Source organism: Mobula hypostoma, chromosome 23 (genome assembly GCF_963921235.1).
Source record: "Mobula hypostoma chromosome 23, sMobHyp1.1, whole genome shotgun sequence".
NCBI classification, from domain to species: Eukaryota; Metazoa; Chordata; class Chondrichthyes; order Myliobatiformes; family Myliobatidae; genus Mobula; species Mobula hypostoma.
The window spans coordinates 43481229-43497323 of record NC_086119.1 but is presented as its reverse complement, the minus strand read 5'-3'; the positions used below and the strand labels follow the sequence as shown (position 1 = coordinate 43497323).

The 16095-nt window shown below is 43.4% G+C and overlaps 1 protein-coding gene across 5 annotated transcripts in view; it reads left to right on the top strand.

Annotated features, from left to right (window-relative positions):
• Positions 1-16095, top strand: part of hip1 (huntingtin interacting protein 1) — a 331165-nt gene that overhangs the window by 277848 nt on the left and 37222 nt on the right. For all 5 annotated transcript variants that reach the window (XM_063031277.1, XM_063031274.1, XM_063031278.1 and 2 more), the window contains 5 exons: positions 5721-5837; positions 8459-8560; positions 8708-8902; positions 11100-11247; positions 14911-14997. In XM_063031277.1, coding sequence (XP_062887347.1) covers positions 5721-5837; positions 8459-8560; positions 8708-8902; positions 11100-11247; positions 14911-14997 — 649 coding nt within the window. The remainder of the gene's footprint in view (positions 1-5720; positions 5838-8458; positions 8561-8707; positions 8903-11099; positions 11248-14910; positions 14998-16095) is intronic.

Below are 16095 nucleotides of genomic sequence, written 5' to 3'. Positions count from 1 at the left end.
GTCCCCTCGCCCCCATCCCCATTCTGTGCACATTCATGTGTGCCCATCTAAGAGCCTATTGAGGATCTTACCATTTCCCTCAGCCACCACCCCAGTAGAGTATTGTAAGTACCCATCACTCTCTGTATTAAAAATTTTTTTTTTAAAAACTTTGCCTTGTGCATGTTTCCTTTGAACTTTCTCCCTCTCACTTTTAATGCATGCCCTCTCACACTAGACAAAAAAACACTATATCTAAGTTAAAACAGAACTTTGGGAAGGCTGATGGAGCTACAGTTTTCAAAATGGAGCTGGGGTGAGGAGTGCGGATAAGGTGTCTGACAAACAGTCAGAGAGATATTGGTTTGTTCTGGTGCCTTGTAGAGAAAGGGGTTTTCAAGCCCTTTAATCCTGTCCTAGCCTCACATGTGCTTCTAAAATCCAGGAATGTGCCTAACTGTGTTCTGAGTGCAGTCACTGACAGACCTGCCTCTTATTGAGAGACTGTGAACCCTGGTTTGGGGCTCCTCAGCTGGGCAAAACATCCTGCCCCATATTTACCCCTTAATTCTGTGAGCTCACCTCTGAAATCCAGAGAACAGAGACCAGGCCTACTTCTTCTTTCCTGATTTGACAGACCCACCTTCTCAGGAACTAGTGTCACTGCACTCGTTCTATGGGAAGTGCATCTGTTTTCTATAAATGGACTAAAATTGTTCACAGTAAGGCAGGTTTGGTGTCACCAAGGTCTTGTATAATGTCAGTGTAACATCTTTCATCTTGTGTCCAAGTCATCTTCTGTATCTCCTCTGCTTCCTCTCCTGTGCTACCCCATTCTTCCTGTAGTGCTGTACTCATGGCCTAAGGAATGTATTAAATAATGTTTGGATTACTTGCGATCCATTTCATTTTGTGCCTCAGCCAAGAAAGACAATTGTTACATTTGCCATGTTACATTTTAATCAGCTGCCCATCCTGTTGCCTTCAGCGATCTGTGGATTTTCACTGCTCCTCAAATTCTTTCTGTATCTTGCTGATAATTATGTATTCCATTATGCTGTTTGCTCTTCCCAAATGAATTATTTCATATTTCTCTAGCTTGAGTATAATTTAGCCACTTTTCTATCTATCTATCTATTTGGTATCCTAGAATTTTGTTACAGATACCTACGCAGGCAAACATCAGCAAACATCTTTATTGGGGCCCCAACATTCAAATTGAAAGCTTATGCATGTGTGCTGGGCAGTGCCATTGGATACCCCACCATCATAATTTATTTTACCAACAGCACCCAACATTTTCCCAATGTTAGTATAAATGTTGTTGGACAGAAGGGCAGAGCTGAGAGGAGGAGGAGGAAAACAGGAACACAAGGACACAGAAAATAGGAATGGGAGTTGCCCATCTTGCCTGTTGAGCCTGATCCACCATTCGATAAGATCATGGCTGATCTGGCTGTAGACTTAGCTCCACCTACCTGCCTTTTCCCCCATAACCCTCAATCCTCTACTGTGCAAGAATCTATCTAACTGATGTGTTTACTGAGGCAGCTTCTACTGGGCAGAGAATTGCACAGATTCACTCGTCTCTGCCAAAAACAGCTCCTCCCTATCACTGTACTAAATCTGCTCCCTCTTGAGGCAATGTCCCCTAGTTCAAGTCTTACCTACCAGTGGAAGCAACTTCCCTACTTCTATCTATCCCTTTCATAATTTTGTTTCTTTTAAGATCGCCTCTTATTCTGAATTTCAGTGGGTATAGTCACATTCTTTCCTCATAGACTCATCCCCTCATCTCTGGAATAAATGATTTAAATTGCAGCTGGACAAGATAATAAAAGATAAAACAGGAGGAGCGGGAGTGGCCATTTGGCCCTTCAACTCTCTCTGCCTGTAGGAGCAAACTGAAAGGCCACATGGAGTTGGTGTTCGAATTAATGGGTAATTTATTTAAAAAAGATATGGTGTGCACTAGGAGACCAAACAAAGCCGATCAACCTCCAATTTGGTACAGCTTTTACATTCTCAGTTGCTGAGATTACCAGTAAGACGGCATATTGATAACAATGGTGATTACACAGAAGCTTGGTTAAGTAATTGACTAGGTCTTGATTACAGAATAAAATGATTATCCAGAAGTCCAACAGTAAATCCAGTTTTCTGTTGCAACAATGGGTACATGGAATAACATAATTAAGTTCCTGAAACTTCATTCCATGTTTGTTCTCCTCTGCTTTGTCTGTGGCTACATTACAACATTAACAAAATCCACATCCCTAATTAGTAGTTATTACCCCTCACTGTTCTTTCCCCTGCAACATTGTCATTCTACCTCATCTTGACTTTCCTGTTTTGAATGAAATTATTGTTCACCTCTACCGTCTTCCGCAGTAAAAAAAAATTTCCAAAGATTCATCACTCTCTTCCTCAAGAAATTTCTTGTCATCTCAATACTCGTTGGCCTGTCCCTTATTCTGAGACAGTGAGTTCCAGTTCATCAGGCAGAGGAAACCTCCACCCTATATTCACCCGGTTGAGCTCTGCAAGAATTTTGTAAGTTTTGTGGGAATTTCCTCTCATTCTTCTAAGCTTTAGAGAACACAAGTCTAGTCTTATATTAAAACCTGCTATCTCGGGGATCAATCAGGTGAATGCTCATTGCATTGAGACCAAAACTGCGTACACTGCAGGTGTAGCCTCATCAGGACACAAAGTAATTGTGATAAAGTGTTTTCAGTATTGTACTCGCATCCCCTCCTAATAAGAAAGCTGCAAGAATATTGCAGTTTACAATGGAATTAGCACTGTAAATACAGTATATGCATGTGATGGATGAAATTTTGAAATACAGTATAATCATAAATCATGACAACTATGGATTGTAATTGTAAGAATTTCTATTACTCTGTGTGGTTAGTAATAGATCTCTTGAGTCAAATAAATATTATTGGAGGATTAAATAAAATTGGAGATGAGGGATTCAATAACCATATGAATATTTATAAAATTAAATAGATTAAATAATACCAAGGCTAATTAATTAGATGATGATGGATTTCTGAGTAAGCAGACACATTGTAATGAATGAATGAATTAAATACATGAATTAATCAGGGGAGTAATAATTGAGATTAAATGACTGGAGAAATTCTGATGTAGCTGAGAGACTGAGGTTAATAATATTACAGTGTTGGGAGGTTTGGAGGATGACGGAAGACAGGAACATTTTTAATGTGTTTCATAGCACTTTTCAGCAAGAAATTGTCACACTCAGGTGAGATAGGCACTACCCTTGGTATAAGGAAAGTGATTAAGAACTAAGAGTAAGAGGATCAATATCTAAAATTAAACATGACACAATGGGCACGCAGAAACAAGACATGATGGGAAAATGTATCATTAAGATGGTATTTCAAAAACTGTGTTGGCCATTTTTCTTTCTGCTTTACCTGAAGTTGCCAATTTTGTCGGGGTAGGATTCTGAGGCAGCATAGAACGGGGAACAAACCTGGTGTCCCATTAGCACACAGACGACAGATCAGCCAAGTCTTTAGGAAGCTTGCCTCAATCTGTTCTGATTATTAAGTGCCAGTATGGTCATTGGTGCAATGCTAGTGATAGCTCACAATACTCATCTGGTCAGGCAGCATTTGTTGAGAGGAGGAAACGGTTAATGTTTCGGGTCAATGACTTTTCATTGGTAGTTAAAAACGTCACTGGGCCAGACTGCTCTGGTCCTAGCTTACGCTCTGCGATCATCATTGCTCCAAACACATGCAGAAACATGTGTTGACTGTGCAGTTCTCAGAGCGATGCCAGTGCTAACACTGTGTTTATTTGGCAAGGCTGCAGACAGCTGACCAGCCTAATGAGGGGCCAGGTATGAAGTGACTCTGACTCTGCATATAATGAATGCCTTTGGACTTGGTCTGTGAGTCTATTGGTGGAGTGCACAGTGAGATCTGCCTGCGTCTGTCATCCATCACATTCTGTACTTCTGAAGCACTGAAGTCAGGACCATGCTGATATTTGCTATGGCCTGCGAACCTCAATGCCAGTCTGGTTTTCTCTCCGTAGGTAATGCTTGACCTACTGAATTTACTTGTATTTTTAGTTTTATTGGAGTTGCAGACTTCTGTTGACATTTAGAGAAGTATGCAGGTTTATCTTGGCTATAGGATCCTCCTAGTAGTTTTGCGTAGTCTGATTTCAGGCCAGCCTTTCATCAGTTTGCACTTTGTTGGAAGCGCCACTTTGGGGTCAGTTTATTAGCCTAGAAAATCAACTCAGTGTTGGCAGTGATTTGATTGCTATTTTGGATGATGCAAGTCATTCATGTAAAATGGTACTTGTTTCCCTATCTGACAATGAGTGTCTGCTGTTGTTAGCAATCACTCTGCTTTGTGACAGGAAACCTGAAGGTGGAGCTGAAAAAGTGACATTGTGTGGTTCCTCTTGTAAGTAAAACACCAGTACCATTATTCAAACAGCACACACTAAATGCTGGAGGAACTCAGCAGGCCAGTCAGCATCTATGGAAAATGGTACTGTCGACGTTTCGTGCCGAGACCCTTCATCAGGATCGGAGGGAAAAGAGTAAGGAGGTGGGGGGAAGGAGGGGAAGAACCACTGTTGATAGGTCAAGCCGGGAAGGATGGGAGGGTGAAGTAAAGAGCTCGAAAGTTGATTAGTGAAAGAGATCCATGGTTGGAGATGGGGGAATCTGATAGGAGAGGACAGAAGGCCATGGAAGAAAGAAAAGGAGGAGGAGCACCAGAGGGAGGTGATGGGGCGGGTAAGGGGATAAGATCAGAGAGGGAAATGGGAATGAGGAATGGTGTAGGAGAAGGGGAGCCATGACCAGAAGTTCGAGAAATTGATATTCATGCCATTAGTTTGGAGGCTACCTAGATATATAAGGTGTTGCTCCTCCAACTGGAGTGTGTCCTCATTGTGACAGTAGAGGAGTCCATGGACTGACATGTCAGAATGGGAAAGGGAAGTGGAATTAAAATGTGTGGCCACTGGGAGATCCCGCTTTTTCTGGTGGACAGAGCATAGGCGCTTGGCGAAGCGGTCTCCCAATCTACATCGGGTTTCACCGACATACATGAGACCATACCGGGAGCACTGGATACAGTACGTGACCTAAACAGACTCACAGGTGATGTATCACCTCACCCGGAAGGACTTTTTGGGGCCCTGAATGGTGCTGGGAGAGGAGATGTAGGTTTCTGTGAATTCCTTGACTCACCAGACTATTAAGGAACAGGACAAAATCAGAAAACTTAATCATTTTTCAATGAAATGATTCCAGGGAGGCAGAGATGATCTCCAGAATCATCATCAGCAGCATTGCTGTAACACATTTTTGAAATTATATGTAATTAGGGGAAGGGCCATGTTTTATAATTTGGATCTGTCTTTAAGATGGCAATAGCAAAGCAGGAATATCAATAATAATTTGAATTGATGTATGATTCAATAAAAGTCTGAGCACAATTTGTAGGATTCTTTGAAGAGATAACTTGAGGATGAGGAAGGGAGTTAATAAGAGGTCGGAGAATTGATGAAATTGTTAATCAACTCATAAGAATGATGAAGCTCGCAAAACTTTATAAAGTTGCCAATAGAGACACTGACCCAGGGCATGATTTCAATGTCCAGGCGGTGTCACTGAGGCTTCATACTGTTCGTCCACCTGTTTTCCTGACTGACAACCCATACTCTAACTTTTCCAGAACGCAGAGGTCATGAAGCAAATGACTTCGTTTCGTCAGACGCAGGAAGACATGGAACAGGTGAAGAAGGAGCTGGAGGAAACCGTGCAGCAGTTGAAAGACGATATGCAGCAGAAAGTGAGTTTACTATCCGGCCAAGTTACAATAAAAAGAAATCAGGGTCTGACCCAAAGGTTGGAGCCTTAGTTCAATGGCATAATTGGATCTTGAATGACCTCTGAGTTTTTTAATGATGTACCTCTCTTCCCTCTTTCACACCCTCCACCCCTAGCCGACTCTCTTTCCCAACACCACTCTTCCTTTTGCTCTCTTAAGATTGTGTATAAAATTCTTTCTACGGTTTTAGCCACTTGCCCTGAGAGGTCATGTAGCTCAGAATTTATTTCTGTTTGCCAGTATTCTTGTGGAATGTCTGGAGATCTTACTGTATCAAAAATGCTGTGTCTATGCAGTTACCAGTTCATGTTTAAACGTAGGCAGTGGGTGTTTGGCTATGGAAGGTTACAGCCAAGCCTAGTCACGCTGCTGTTTTTGGGTGACACACTGACACTTCCTGCAGTGTTTGCTGGATAATTACGTGAAACCATAACATGTGGAAGTAAATTAAAGCCAAACAGAATTCACCTCAAAATGTTATATTTGGAATCCCGGTTGATGAGAGCAGTGTGTTTGTGTGTTTGATGTCGTCATCACGGATCTTGGCGGTTCCACATAGCGCACTGCTTGAAAACAAACGAGTGTGTGGGAGAGTGGCAGAAACAGGCCCAGTTGCAAGGAAGCAGAAGGTAGTGGTTGTGAGGGTGTGATTGTAAACTGTTACCAGTGGAATTCACAAGACTCCACGCTCAGTGTCTTGCTGCTTTTACACATTAATGATTCAGACTTAATGAGGCCACAAGGTGACACGGTGTTACAGCTAGTGAAGCTGGTGCTGCACAATGCATCGGGGTTGAAAGCTAACGTCTGGAGTGTGCACGATCCCCTTGTGACCGTGTCAGTTTCCTCCTTACCGAATAGGGGAAAATTAATGAGGGAATCAGACAGCTTTCTGAGTCAGCATACATTTAGTGTAGGAATGGTCTCCTTCTCAGTTGTGTGTGAGCATACAATAATAGAAGTACAGCACTTCAGCCCATCTAGTTCATGCTGAAGCAATTTAAGCTACCTACTCCCAGCAACCATAGTCCTCCACACCGCTACCCTCCATGTACCTATCCAAACTTTATTTAAACATTGAAATCGAGCTCACATGCACCACTTGTGCTGGTAGCTCGTTCCACAGTATCATGACCCTCTGAGTGAAGAAGTTTCCCCTCTTGTTCACCTTAAACTTTTCACCTTTCACCCTTGGCCAATGACCTCTAATTGTCGTCCCACTTAACCTCAGTGGAAAACACCTGCGTGCATTTACCCTGTCTATAGCCCTCATAATTTTGTATACCTCTGTCAACTCTCCTTTCAATCTGTTAAATTGAATTCTTTTATTATTTACACCCTTCATATATATGAGTAAAAATCTTTACGTTACATCTGTCTAAATGTGCAATTATAGTAATTTATAATAAATATCATGTACAACTGGAGAGTCAATATAACATAGAAATACAGTTGTGTCACCATAAATTAATCAGTCTGATGGCCTGGTGGAAGAAACTGTCCCGGAGCCTGTTGGACCTGGCTATTATGCTGCAGAACCGTTTCCTGGATGGTAGCAGCTGGAACAGTTTGTGATTGGGGTGACTCGGGTCTCTAATGATCCTTTGGGCCCTTTTTACACACCTGTCTTTGTATATGTCCTAAATAGTGAGAAGTTCACATCTACAGATGTGCTGGGCTGTCTGCACCACTTGGGATCTTGTGCGTTTCAATCAAGTCCCCTCACACTCTTCTAAACCTCAGTGGATACTGGCCTAACCCATTCAGTTTTCCTCTGAGGGGCAATGTGCCCATTTCTGATAAGAACCCGCTTAACTTTCTCTGAATTGCTTAATGCATTAATATCCTTAAATAAGGAGACCAGTACACGGTAGTCCAGATGTGGTCTCACTGATATTCTTCGTAAATGAAGCACAAACCTCACTATCTTCACATTTATACTCTGTTCTTGGTTGGTGCAACTGTAACGAAACCAAATTTCCCTCGGGATCAATAAAGTATGACTATGACTACTATTCAATTCACCGCACAATGTGCATTTTGTTATCTCTGCTGTTCACTTGTACCTGCAATCATGCACGAAGACATCCAAGTCCCTTGACTGCTTGTCACCTCTCAGCATTAGATAATCAGTTTTTTAAATGTTTCTTTCTTCCAAAATGGACAATTATGCATTTTTCCTGCAGTGTTCTCCTGTATTGGAACATCTCAGTTTGGAGAAGAAATGATTGGGATTGCACACGGTTTTGATAGATAATTGAATGTATATTTGGAAGTCATGTGTTTGCGGTGTGTGGTGCTGGATGAATAGATGGTGTTGTCTTTGGAGTTTCAGTTTTTAGGAATATGATTTTGGGAATCTATTTGATACATTTTCACCAGTCTTGTACAGTTCTGGTGGATATGGGGTTAATTTGAAGGTTGTTATTGTGGAAGAGTCCAGTTGAGGATTTTATGTTTTCAGAGATGAAGATCTTTTTTTTTCTGTGGGTTTGCAAAGTCTATTAAAAGAGGCAGAATCCCAGGCAGTTTGGTGTCTCTGAACTGTAAAGATGATGTATTCTCTTTCCCAAAACCAATAGGAGCAGGAACAGACTCACAAGTTTGAAACTCTACAGGAGGAGCTGCAGTCCAGGAAAGAAGAGGTAGTGTCCTTGAAAAGCTCACAGGAAGACTCTAAACAGGTGAGATCACACAGGAATGATTTTTAAATTTAGAGTGTGAGGTCTGGAACCCTGCTCCATTTATTCACCAGAATAGCTTAGCAATCAATTGCTTTTGGACATAGAATTTCCTCCTTGACTTAATTTCTGTTTGTCTGACCCTACCAGGCAAGCAGTGTGATGGCATCGACCATTGAGTCCCTGACTTCAGAAAAGGTGGCACTAAGCCAGGCTGTGGATGAGAAGGAGAGCGCGTTAACTGTGCTGCGGAATGAGTTGGAGCAGGTGAAGGAAGCCCTGTCAGCAGAGAAGGACAACACTAGTCGAACGGTTGAGGGGTTGCAGAATCAGCTGAATGAAAAGGTACATGGAGCATTTGCTCTGGTCAGGACGCAGGAATCACTTTGAATTTAACGATTGAATACCTTACAGTCAAGTCAAGTCACTTTTTATTGTCATTTCAACCATAACTGCTGGTACAGAACATAGTAAAAATGAGACAACGTTTTCCAGCACCATGGTGCTACATGGAACAATACAAAAACTACACTGAACTACGTAAGAAAAAACATAAAAACTATACTAGACTACAGACCTATCCAGGACTGCATACACCATAATAAATAATAAACAAGACAGTAGGCACAGTAGAGGGCAGTAGGTTAGTGTCAATCCAGGCTCTGGGTATCGAGGAGTCTGATGGCTTGCGGGAAGAAACTGTTACAAAGTCTGGTCGTGAGAGCCCGAATACTTCGGTGCCTTTTGCCAGATGGCAGGAGGAAGAAGAGTTTGTATGAGGGGTGCGTGGGGTCCTTCATAATGCTGTTTGCTTTACGGATGTGATGTGTGGTGTAAATGTCTGTAACGGCAGGAAGAGAGACCCCGATGATCTTCTCAGCTGACCTCACTATCCGCTGCAGGGTCCTGCGATCCAAGATGGTACAATTTCCAAACCAGGCCGTGATGCAGCTGCTCAGGATGCTCTCAATACAACCTCTGTAGAATGTGGTGAGGATGGGGGGTGGGAGCTGGACTTTTCTCAGCCTTCGCAGAAAGTAGAGACTCTGCTGGGCTTTCTTTGCTATGGAGCTGGTGTTGAGGGATCAGGTGAGATTGATTCTCCACCAGGTGAACACCAAGAAATTTGGTGCTCCTAATGATCTCTATGGAGAAGTCGTCGATGTTCAGCGGAGAGTGGTCGCTCTGTGTCCTCCTGAAGTCAATAACCATCTCTTTTGTTTTGTTTACATTCAGAGACAGGTTGTTGGCTCTGCACCAGTCCGTTAGCTGCTGCACCTCCTCTCTGTATGCTGACTCATCATTCTTGCTGATGAAACTCACCACGGTCGTGTCATCGGTGAACTTGATGATGTGGTTCGAGCTGTGTATTGCCGCACAGTCGTGGGTCAGCAGAGTGGACAGCAGTGGACTGACCACACAGCCCTGGGGGGGCCCCCGTGCTCAGTGTGTTGGTGTTGGAGATGCAGCTCCCGATCCGGACTGACTGAGGACTCCCAGTCAGGAAGTCTGGGATCCAGTTGCAGGGAGAGGTGTTCAGGCCCAGCAGTTTCAGCTTTCCAATCAGTTTCTGAGGAATGATTGTGTTGAATGCTGAACTGAAGTCTATGAACAGCATTCAAACCTACGTGTCTTTTTTGTCCAGGTGGGTTAGGGCCAGGTGGAGGGTGGTGGCAATGGCGTCATCTGTTGAACGGTTGGGACGGTACGCGAACTGTAAGGGGTCCAGTGAGGGGGGCAGCAGGGTCTTGACGTGTCTCATGATGAGCCTCTCGAAACACTTCATGATGATGGATGTGAGAACAACGGGATGGTAGTCGTTGAGGCAGGACACTGAAGACTTCTTTGGCACGGGAACGATGGTGGCAGCCTTGAAGCACGTAGGAACGACGACGCTGCTCAGGGGGATGTTGAAGATGTCAGTGAGAATCTCTGCTAGCTGGTCTGCACATCCTGTAAGCACTTTGCCAGGAATATTGTCTGGTCCAGCAGCCTTCCGTGGGTTGACCCTGCACAGGGTTCTCCTCACATCGGCCACGGTAAGACACAGCACCTGGTCATTTGGAGGAGGGGTGGTCTTCCTCGCTGCCACGTCATTATCCACCTCAAACCGAGCATAGAAGTAGTTCAGTATCATTTGAGATTAATGGTCTGCTTTTGATTATTCTGCAAACAAGAATGCTCCATTCTTTAGACCTGATCTTTAACATCCTCTAGAACAGATTGATAGGACTTTGTTAGATGTCTTACCAAAAGAACATGGTCTGCAGCACCATTCCTTCTGTGTGCTATTAAGAAGTCTGCTTATACTATTTGCTTAGTAGGGTGAGCTTCCAATTGTGCCATGGTGGCACGTGTGTATTCAGTAATCTGTCTGTTTAACCTAATGGGCTGGGTGTGACATTTGGTTACCCTGTGTAAAAGAGCTCGGGTGTTTGGGTTGCCCTTTGTGACTGGGCTGGATTTATGGATTGCACTATGTGACAGGTCAGTTTTGCACACTTCGGTTAACGTGCCGGGTTTATGTATCTGTGTTCTCTAGGAGAGCCACGAGCAAGCTCTAGAGAAGCAGCTGCTTGATGAGCAGTTTGCTCTTCTGCGCTCTGCAGTCGAGGAAGCGGAGGGCATCATTCACGACGCACTTAACAGGTTGGAGGACCCCCTTCACGTTGGCTGCACCAGTTCTGCAGGTAAATACAGAAAGTAAGAGGCAGTTCAGAGTTTGTGCTGCATGTGGCTCGGAGTTGGTTGTAAGTTATAGAATGTGAAGCAGTATTGAAGCTGATTTGCCAGAAGCTTTGAGATCTCAATACTTTTTAAACTTCAAGTAAGAGATGTGCACATTTTGGGCAAAATCATTTCACTGTGTGTAAGTGCATTGTGTTTTGCAAGTTTACTTGACAAATAGCTGGAATGATGAGGTTTTTGTGTGAGGAGAGCTTAGACATGCTGGATTTGTATCCATTGGTGTTCAGAAGAGTCAGTGGGTGCATGGATATTTTGCCTTCTGACATAATTTGGAAATTGGGTCTGCTTTTTAAAAATAAGAGACATTACACCCTTCCCGCTAATTTGAGACAAATGAGGGAAATTGTTTAAAATGAGGACTGAGAGTCGCAGTATCATATTATGCCACAAAGAGATGGTCCCTTTCGAGCCCCCTTGTCCATTCCAACTGTGATGCCTTTTGCTCACAGTTTCACCTTCCTGGTAGACCTTGGAACTCTTTTCCTTAAATACCAGTGGAAACAGAGTCTCTGAATACTCTTAAGATAGAGGTAGATAGGTTGTTGGAATCTTTTCTCCCCTGATTAACGTAGGTAGATCGGAATGTGGAGTTGGAATTATAATCAGATCACCCATGATCTAGGTACGTTGGTTTATTAGTATCATTTGTACTGGTGTAGACTGAAAATCTTTATTTGACAGACTGTAGTGTTACAGTTACAGGGAAAGTACAACGCAGATTATAAAGTGCAAAGCCATTGTGAAGTTGACTGAGGTCAAGAGTTCAAAGGTTCATTTATTATCAAAGTATACAGCTCTGAAATTCTTCTTCTCCAGGTAGTCATGAAACCAAGAAAGAAAGGCAGCACAATTATCAACCCCCAAATCACCCCTCCCCACTAAAAAAAAAACAATAATGGAATAGGCACATTAACCCTCCAATCCAAAAGCACAGAATATCAAAAACCAGTGGTCCCCAACCACTGGGCCGCAAAGCATGTGCTATTGGGCCACGAGGAAACGATGTGATTTGGTGATATGGAACGATATGAGTCAGCTGCACCTTTCCTCATTCCCTGTCACGCACTATTGAACTTGAACATAGGGTTGCCAACTGTCTCGTATTAGCTGGGACATCATGTATATTGGGCTAAATTGGTTTGTCCCATACGGGACTGCCCTTGTCTCGTATTTCCCCTACTAAGGTAGAGCGTTCCTATGAAACCGTTTGTAAGCCAAAATGGCGTAAAGCGAAGAAGCAATTACCATTAATTTATATGGGAAAAATTTTTGAGCATTCCCAGACCCAAAAAATAACCTAACAAATCATACCAAATAACACATAAAACCTAAAATAACACTAACATATAGTAAAAGCAGGAATGATACAATAAATACATAGCCTATATAAAGTAGAAATAATGTATGTACAGTGTATCAGAATCGGGAAGATTAAGCCAAAACTGATTTGTAGAAAAAAAAATTGTCATGTACATGCATGCGCACACAGGTGCCCGCGCATGGCTTCATGGTCATAGTAGTCTTTCTCGGGGTAAACACAAGTGTCTCGTATTTGACTGCTACTTTTGTCCCTTATTTGGGAGTGAGAAAGTTGGCAACCCTACTTGAACACCCCCACCCCCCCCCACCCCCCGGCCGGTCTGCAAGAATATTGTCAATATTAAACCGGTCCGTGGTGCTAAAAAGGTTGGGGACCCCTGTCAAAAACTATAAAACTGAAAAAAGTCCTTAGTCCAAGTCCACATCCAAAACGCAGAAAACCTGGGTAACATTCTCCAGGCACAGTGGCAGGCTCTCCCCTTTCCGGTAGTGTAGCAGAGCAATGCTCAGCAATTAGACGGCAGGCAGCTGGCACTCGCTTTGATGCTTCTCTCTCCCTTGTTGCTTTAACTGGTGCACAGCATCGCTCATGTCCCATCCCGCAGCTTGCCGTCCATGAGGTTCCCACATGCTGCTTCTGCGTCCTGAAATCCTCTCGGAGACTGCAGCATCCAAACGACCTCCCGACTTCCACATTCGGCTCGAGTCTACCTTATTGTGCCAAGAGATCTTGTTAAACGGTGGAACTTGCTTGGGTCTAACTGGCTGCTTGTGATTGTGTGTTTCATTATCATTACTTACACAGTTACTGAGTAAGAGGTAGGAAGTGGATCTAGTCTGAAAGTAAGATTGAGGCTACATTTAGATCTCTCACAGACTTATTAAACAATGGGGCAGGTTTGTACCTCTTTCTGCACCTAATTCAGGTGTTCGTAGAAAAATGGACTAAACAGAAAGCAGAGTTCTGGCCAATTATGTCCTTTGCTCTTTAGACATTGTGCATTGCTCCTTACTGTTGTGAAAGACTTGAGGTACTTATTTGTATTGCGAGGAGCAAACTTTAATGAGATACAGCGCAGAATAGGCCATTCCGGCTCATTGAGCCACGCTGCCCAGCAATCCTAGCCCAATCATGGGTTAATTTTCAATGACCAATTAACCTGCCAACCGGTACGTCTTTGGACTGTGGGAGGAAACTGGAGCACCCTGAGGAAACGCATGCAGTCACAGGGAGAATGTACAAACTCAGTACAGGTAGTGGTAGGAATTATAGAAACATAGAAAATAGGTGCAGGAGTAGGCCATTCGGCCCTTCGAGCCTGCACCGCCATTTATTATGATCATGGCTGATCATCCAACTCAGAACCCCGCCCCAGCCTTCCCTCCATACCCCCTGATCCCCGTAGCCACAAGGGCCATATCCCAGGTTGAACCCAGGTTGCCTGTACTGTTGAGCAGTGTGCTAACCACTACGTGACCTTGCATTCTCCAATCCTACAGGGAACTAATGTGAATGCCACCTATCATGGCACTGATATTCGGGAGTTAGACTGCTGGGACAGTGGCACTGTAAGTTCCTACTTAGAGACGCACATGATGTCTCTCCTCAGGAAATTGGTGATGCCGTGCGGAGAAACACCCAGTTGTAATGGTTGTAGACAGAGACCTGCAGCTGACTGGCTTGGCAGATCAACAAAAGAACCTATGAATTCAATTCCTGATTACCAGTTTGATAAAAGCTGATAGCCATTCACGTTATTGAATCAAAACACCATAGAACAGTGAGCTTTAAGCCAGATTTAGCAGGCATGTTGTGCAATGGTAGGATAAAAACTTTAATTTCATGTTGCTACCTTTAACTGGATTGTTTTTGGGAGATTAAAATAGTTGGTCTGGAAAAGGCCAGAGAGCACTTTAAGGGATCAATTTGTGCATCTGTGTTTATATCTTGGTGCCTTGCTAGATGGGAGTATAGGTTGAGGGTGGGGTTATGACCATGAATGATAATACTATTCGAGATAATTTTGGAACATCTGCTCCGATGTAAATGAGCTTTTGCACGAATGAAAGCTTGTCTTGCACAAATTAGCATTTTTGCTTGTGATGAGGGGCTTAGAGATATAGTACCCATTCTTCATGCCCAAAGAAAAGCTTCTTTTTGATGCTGTGCTCATTGTACTGAAGTGGCTTTATGTAAATAAGTGAAAGAAACATCAACTATCATTCATTCCGTTCACCAGCAACTTTGATGTATGTTGCATCAACTATCATTGATCCTTTTGCAGATTATCTCATCACGAGAGCTCAGGTTACGCTGGATTCCCTAAACAGACTACAGAATGGACACACAAAGTACCTAGCTGACAAATCAGGTGAGATCTAGAACTCAAAGTTGGAAGTTCAAAGTAAATATTATTATCAAAGTACATATATGGCACCGTACACAACTCTTGAGATTTATTTTCTTGTGGGAATACTCAATAAATCTATAGAATAACAACTGTTACGTACCCCGTAACTGGGTTGCCAAACCAGCAGAAATGGATCACTCAGTTGGAGTCTGGAGTACTAGAACTAAGAAAGTTTTATTAAAGAAACAAGCAACACAGTAATCGAAAGGATAATAAATGCAACAATTCAACAATGATAACCACACATGTACACAGAATTAAGATAACAGCATCAATCAAGCTCTATCGTTGTCTAGGGGTAAATGACCAATTTCAAAATTACTCAAAGTTCAGTCCAGTTTGTAGTTCAGTTCGCAGTAATCGTTGTCATGGCGATGGACAAGGTGGGGAAGAGAGACATAGAATAGGAACAACTCATCATTCAGCACAGCTTCACTCACAGACCAGCGAGATGGCTCACAAACAGCATTTGGGCGAGTCCTTGGTGATGTCACCTGAGGTCACCGACTGTGACCCCTCCTCCAGATGCGGTCGATCCTCTGCAGTGAACCCGGCACCCAGGCAAGGGCGGACACACACCGGGTTCCCGCTGATCGTACCTTTCCACCCTGGTCGTTGTCCGGTACTTCTCACCCACTCGTGAGAAGCGTACCGCTTCCAGGGTCTCGTTACCTCGGGTGGCGTGTGTGTCTGTCTTAGCAAACCTGTCCCTTTTTATCCCCCTGCTGGGGTATCGCCTGTCCATCACTTCAAACAGTTCAGGGTTCAAAGGGGGGAGCCGCTCCAGACAGCTCTCCCTCCCACATCCCTTCATTACACATCTCCAGACGCTGCTCCATTGTTCCTTATCTCTCCTTCCCCTGAGGGCAGGTGGCAGACCAACTGCTGATGCCACTGATGCTAGCCCAGGCCAGCAAACATCTTAATTTTATGTGTATTCTCGTAACACTTCCCCCCTTTAAGGATTTTTACCGGGAGGTAAAAATTACAAACATGACTACATTATCTGATACATACACAATATACATCTTTAACAGTTATTTAGCTAATACAGAGAAT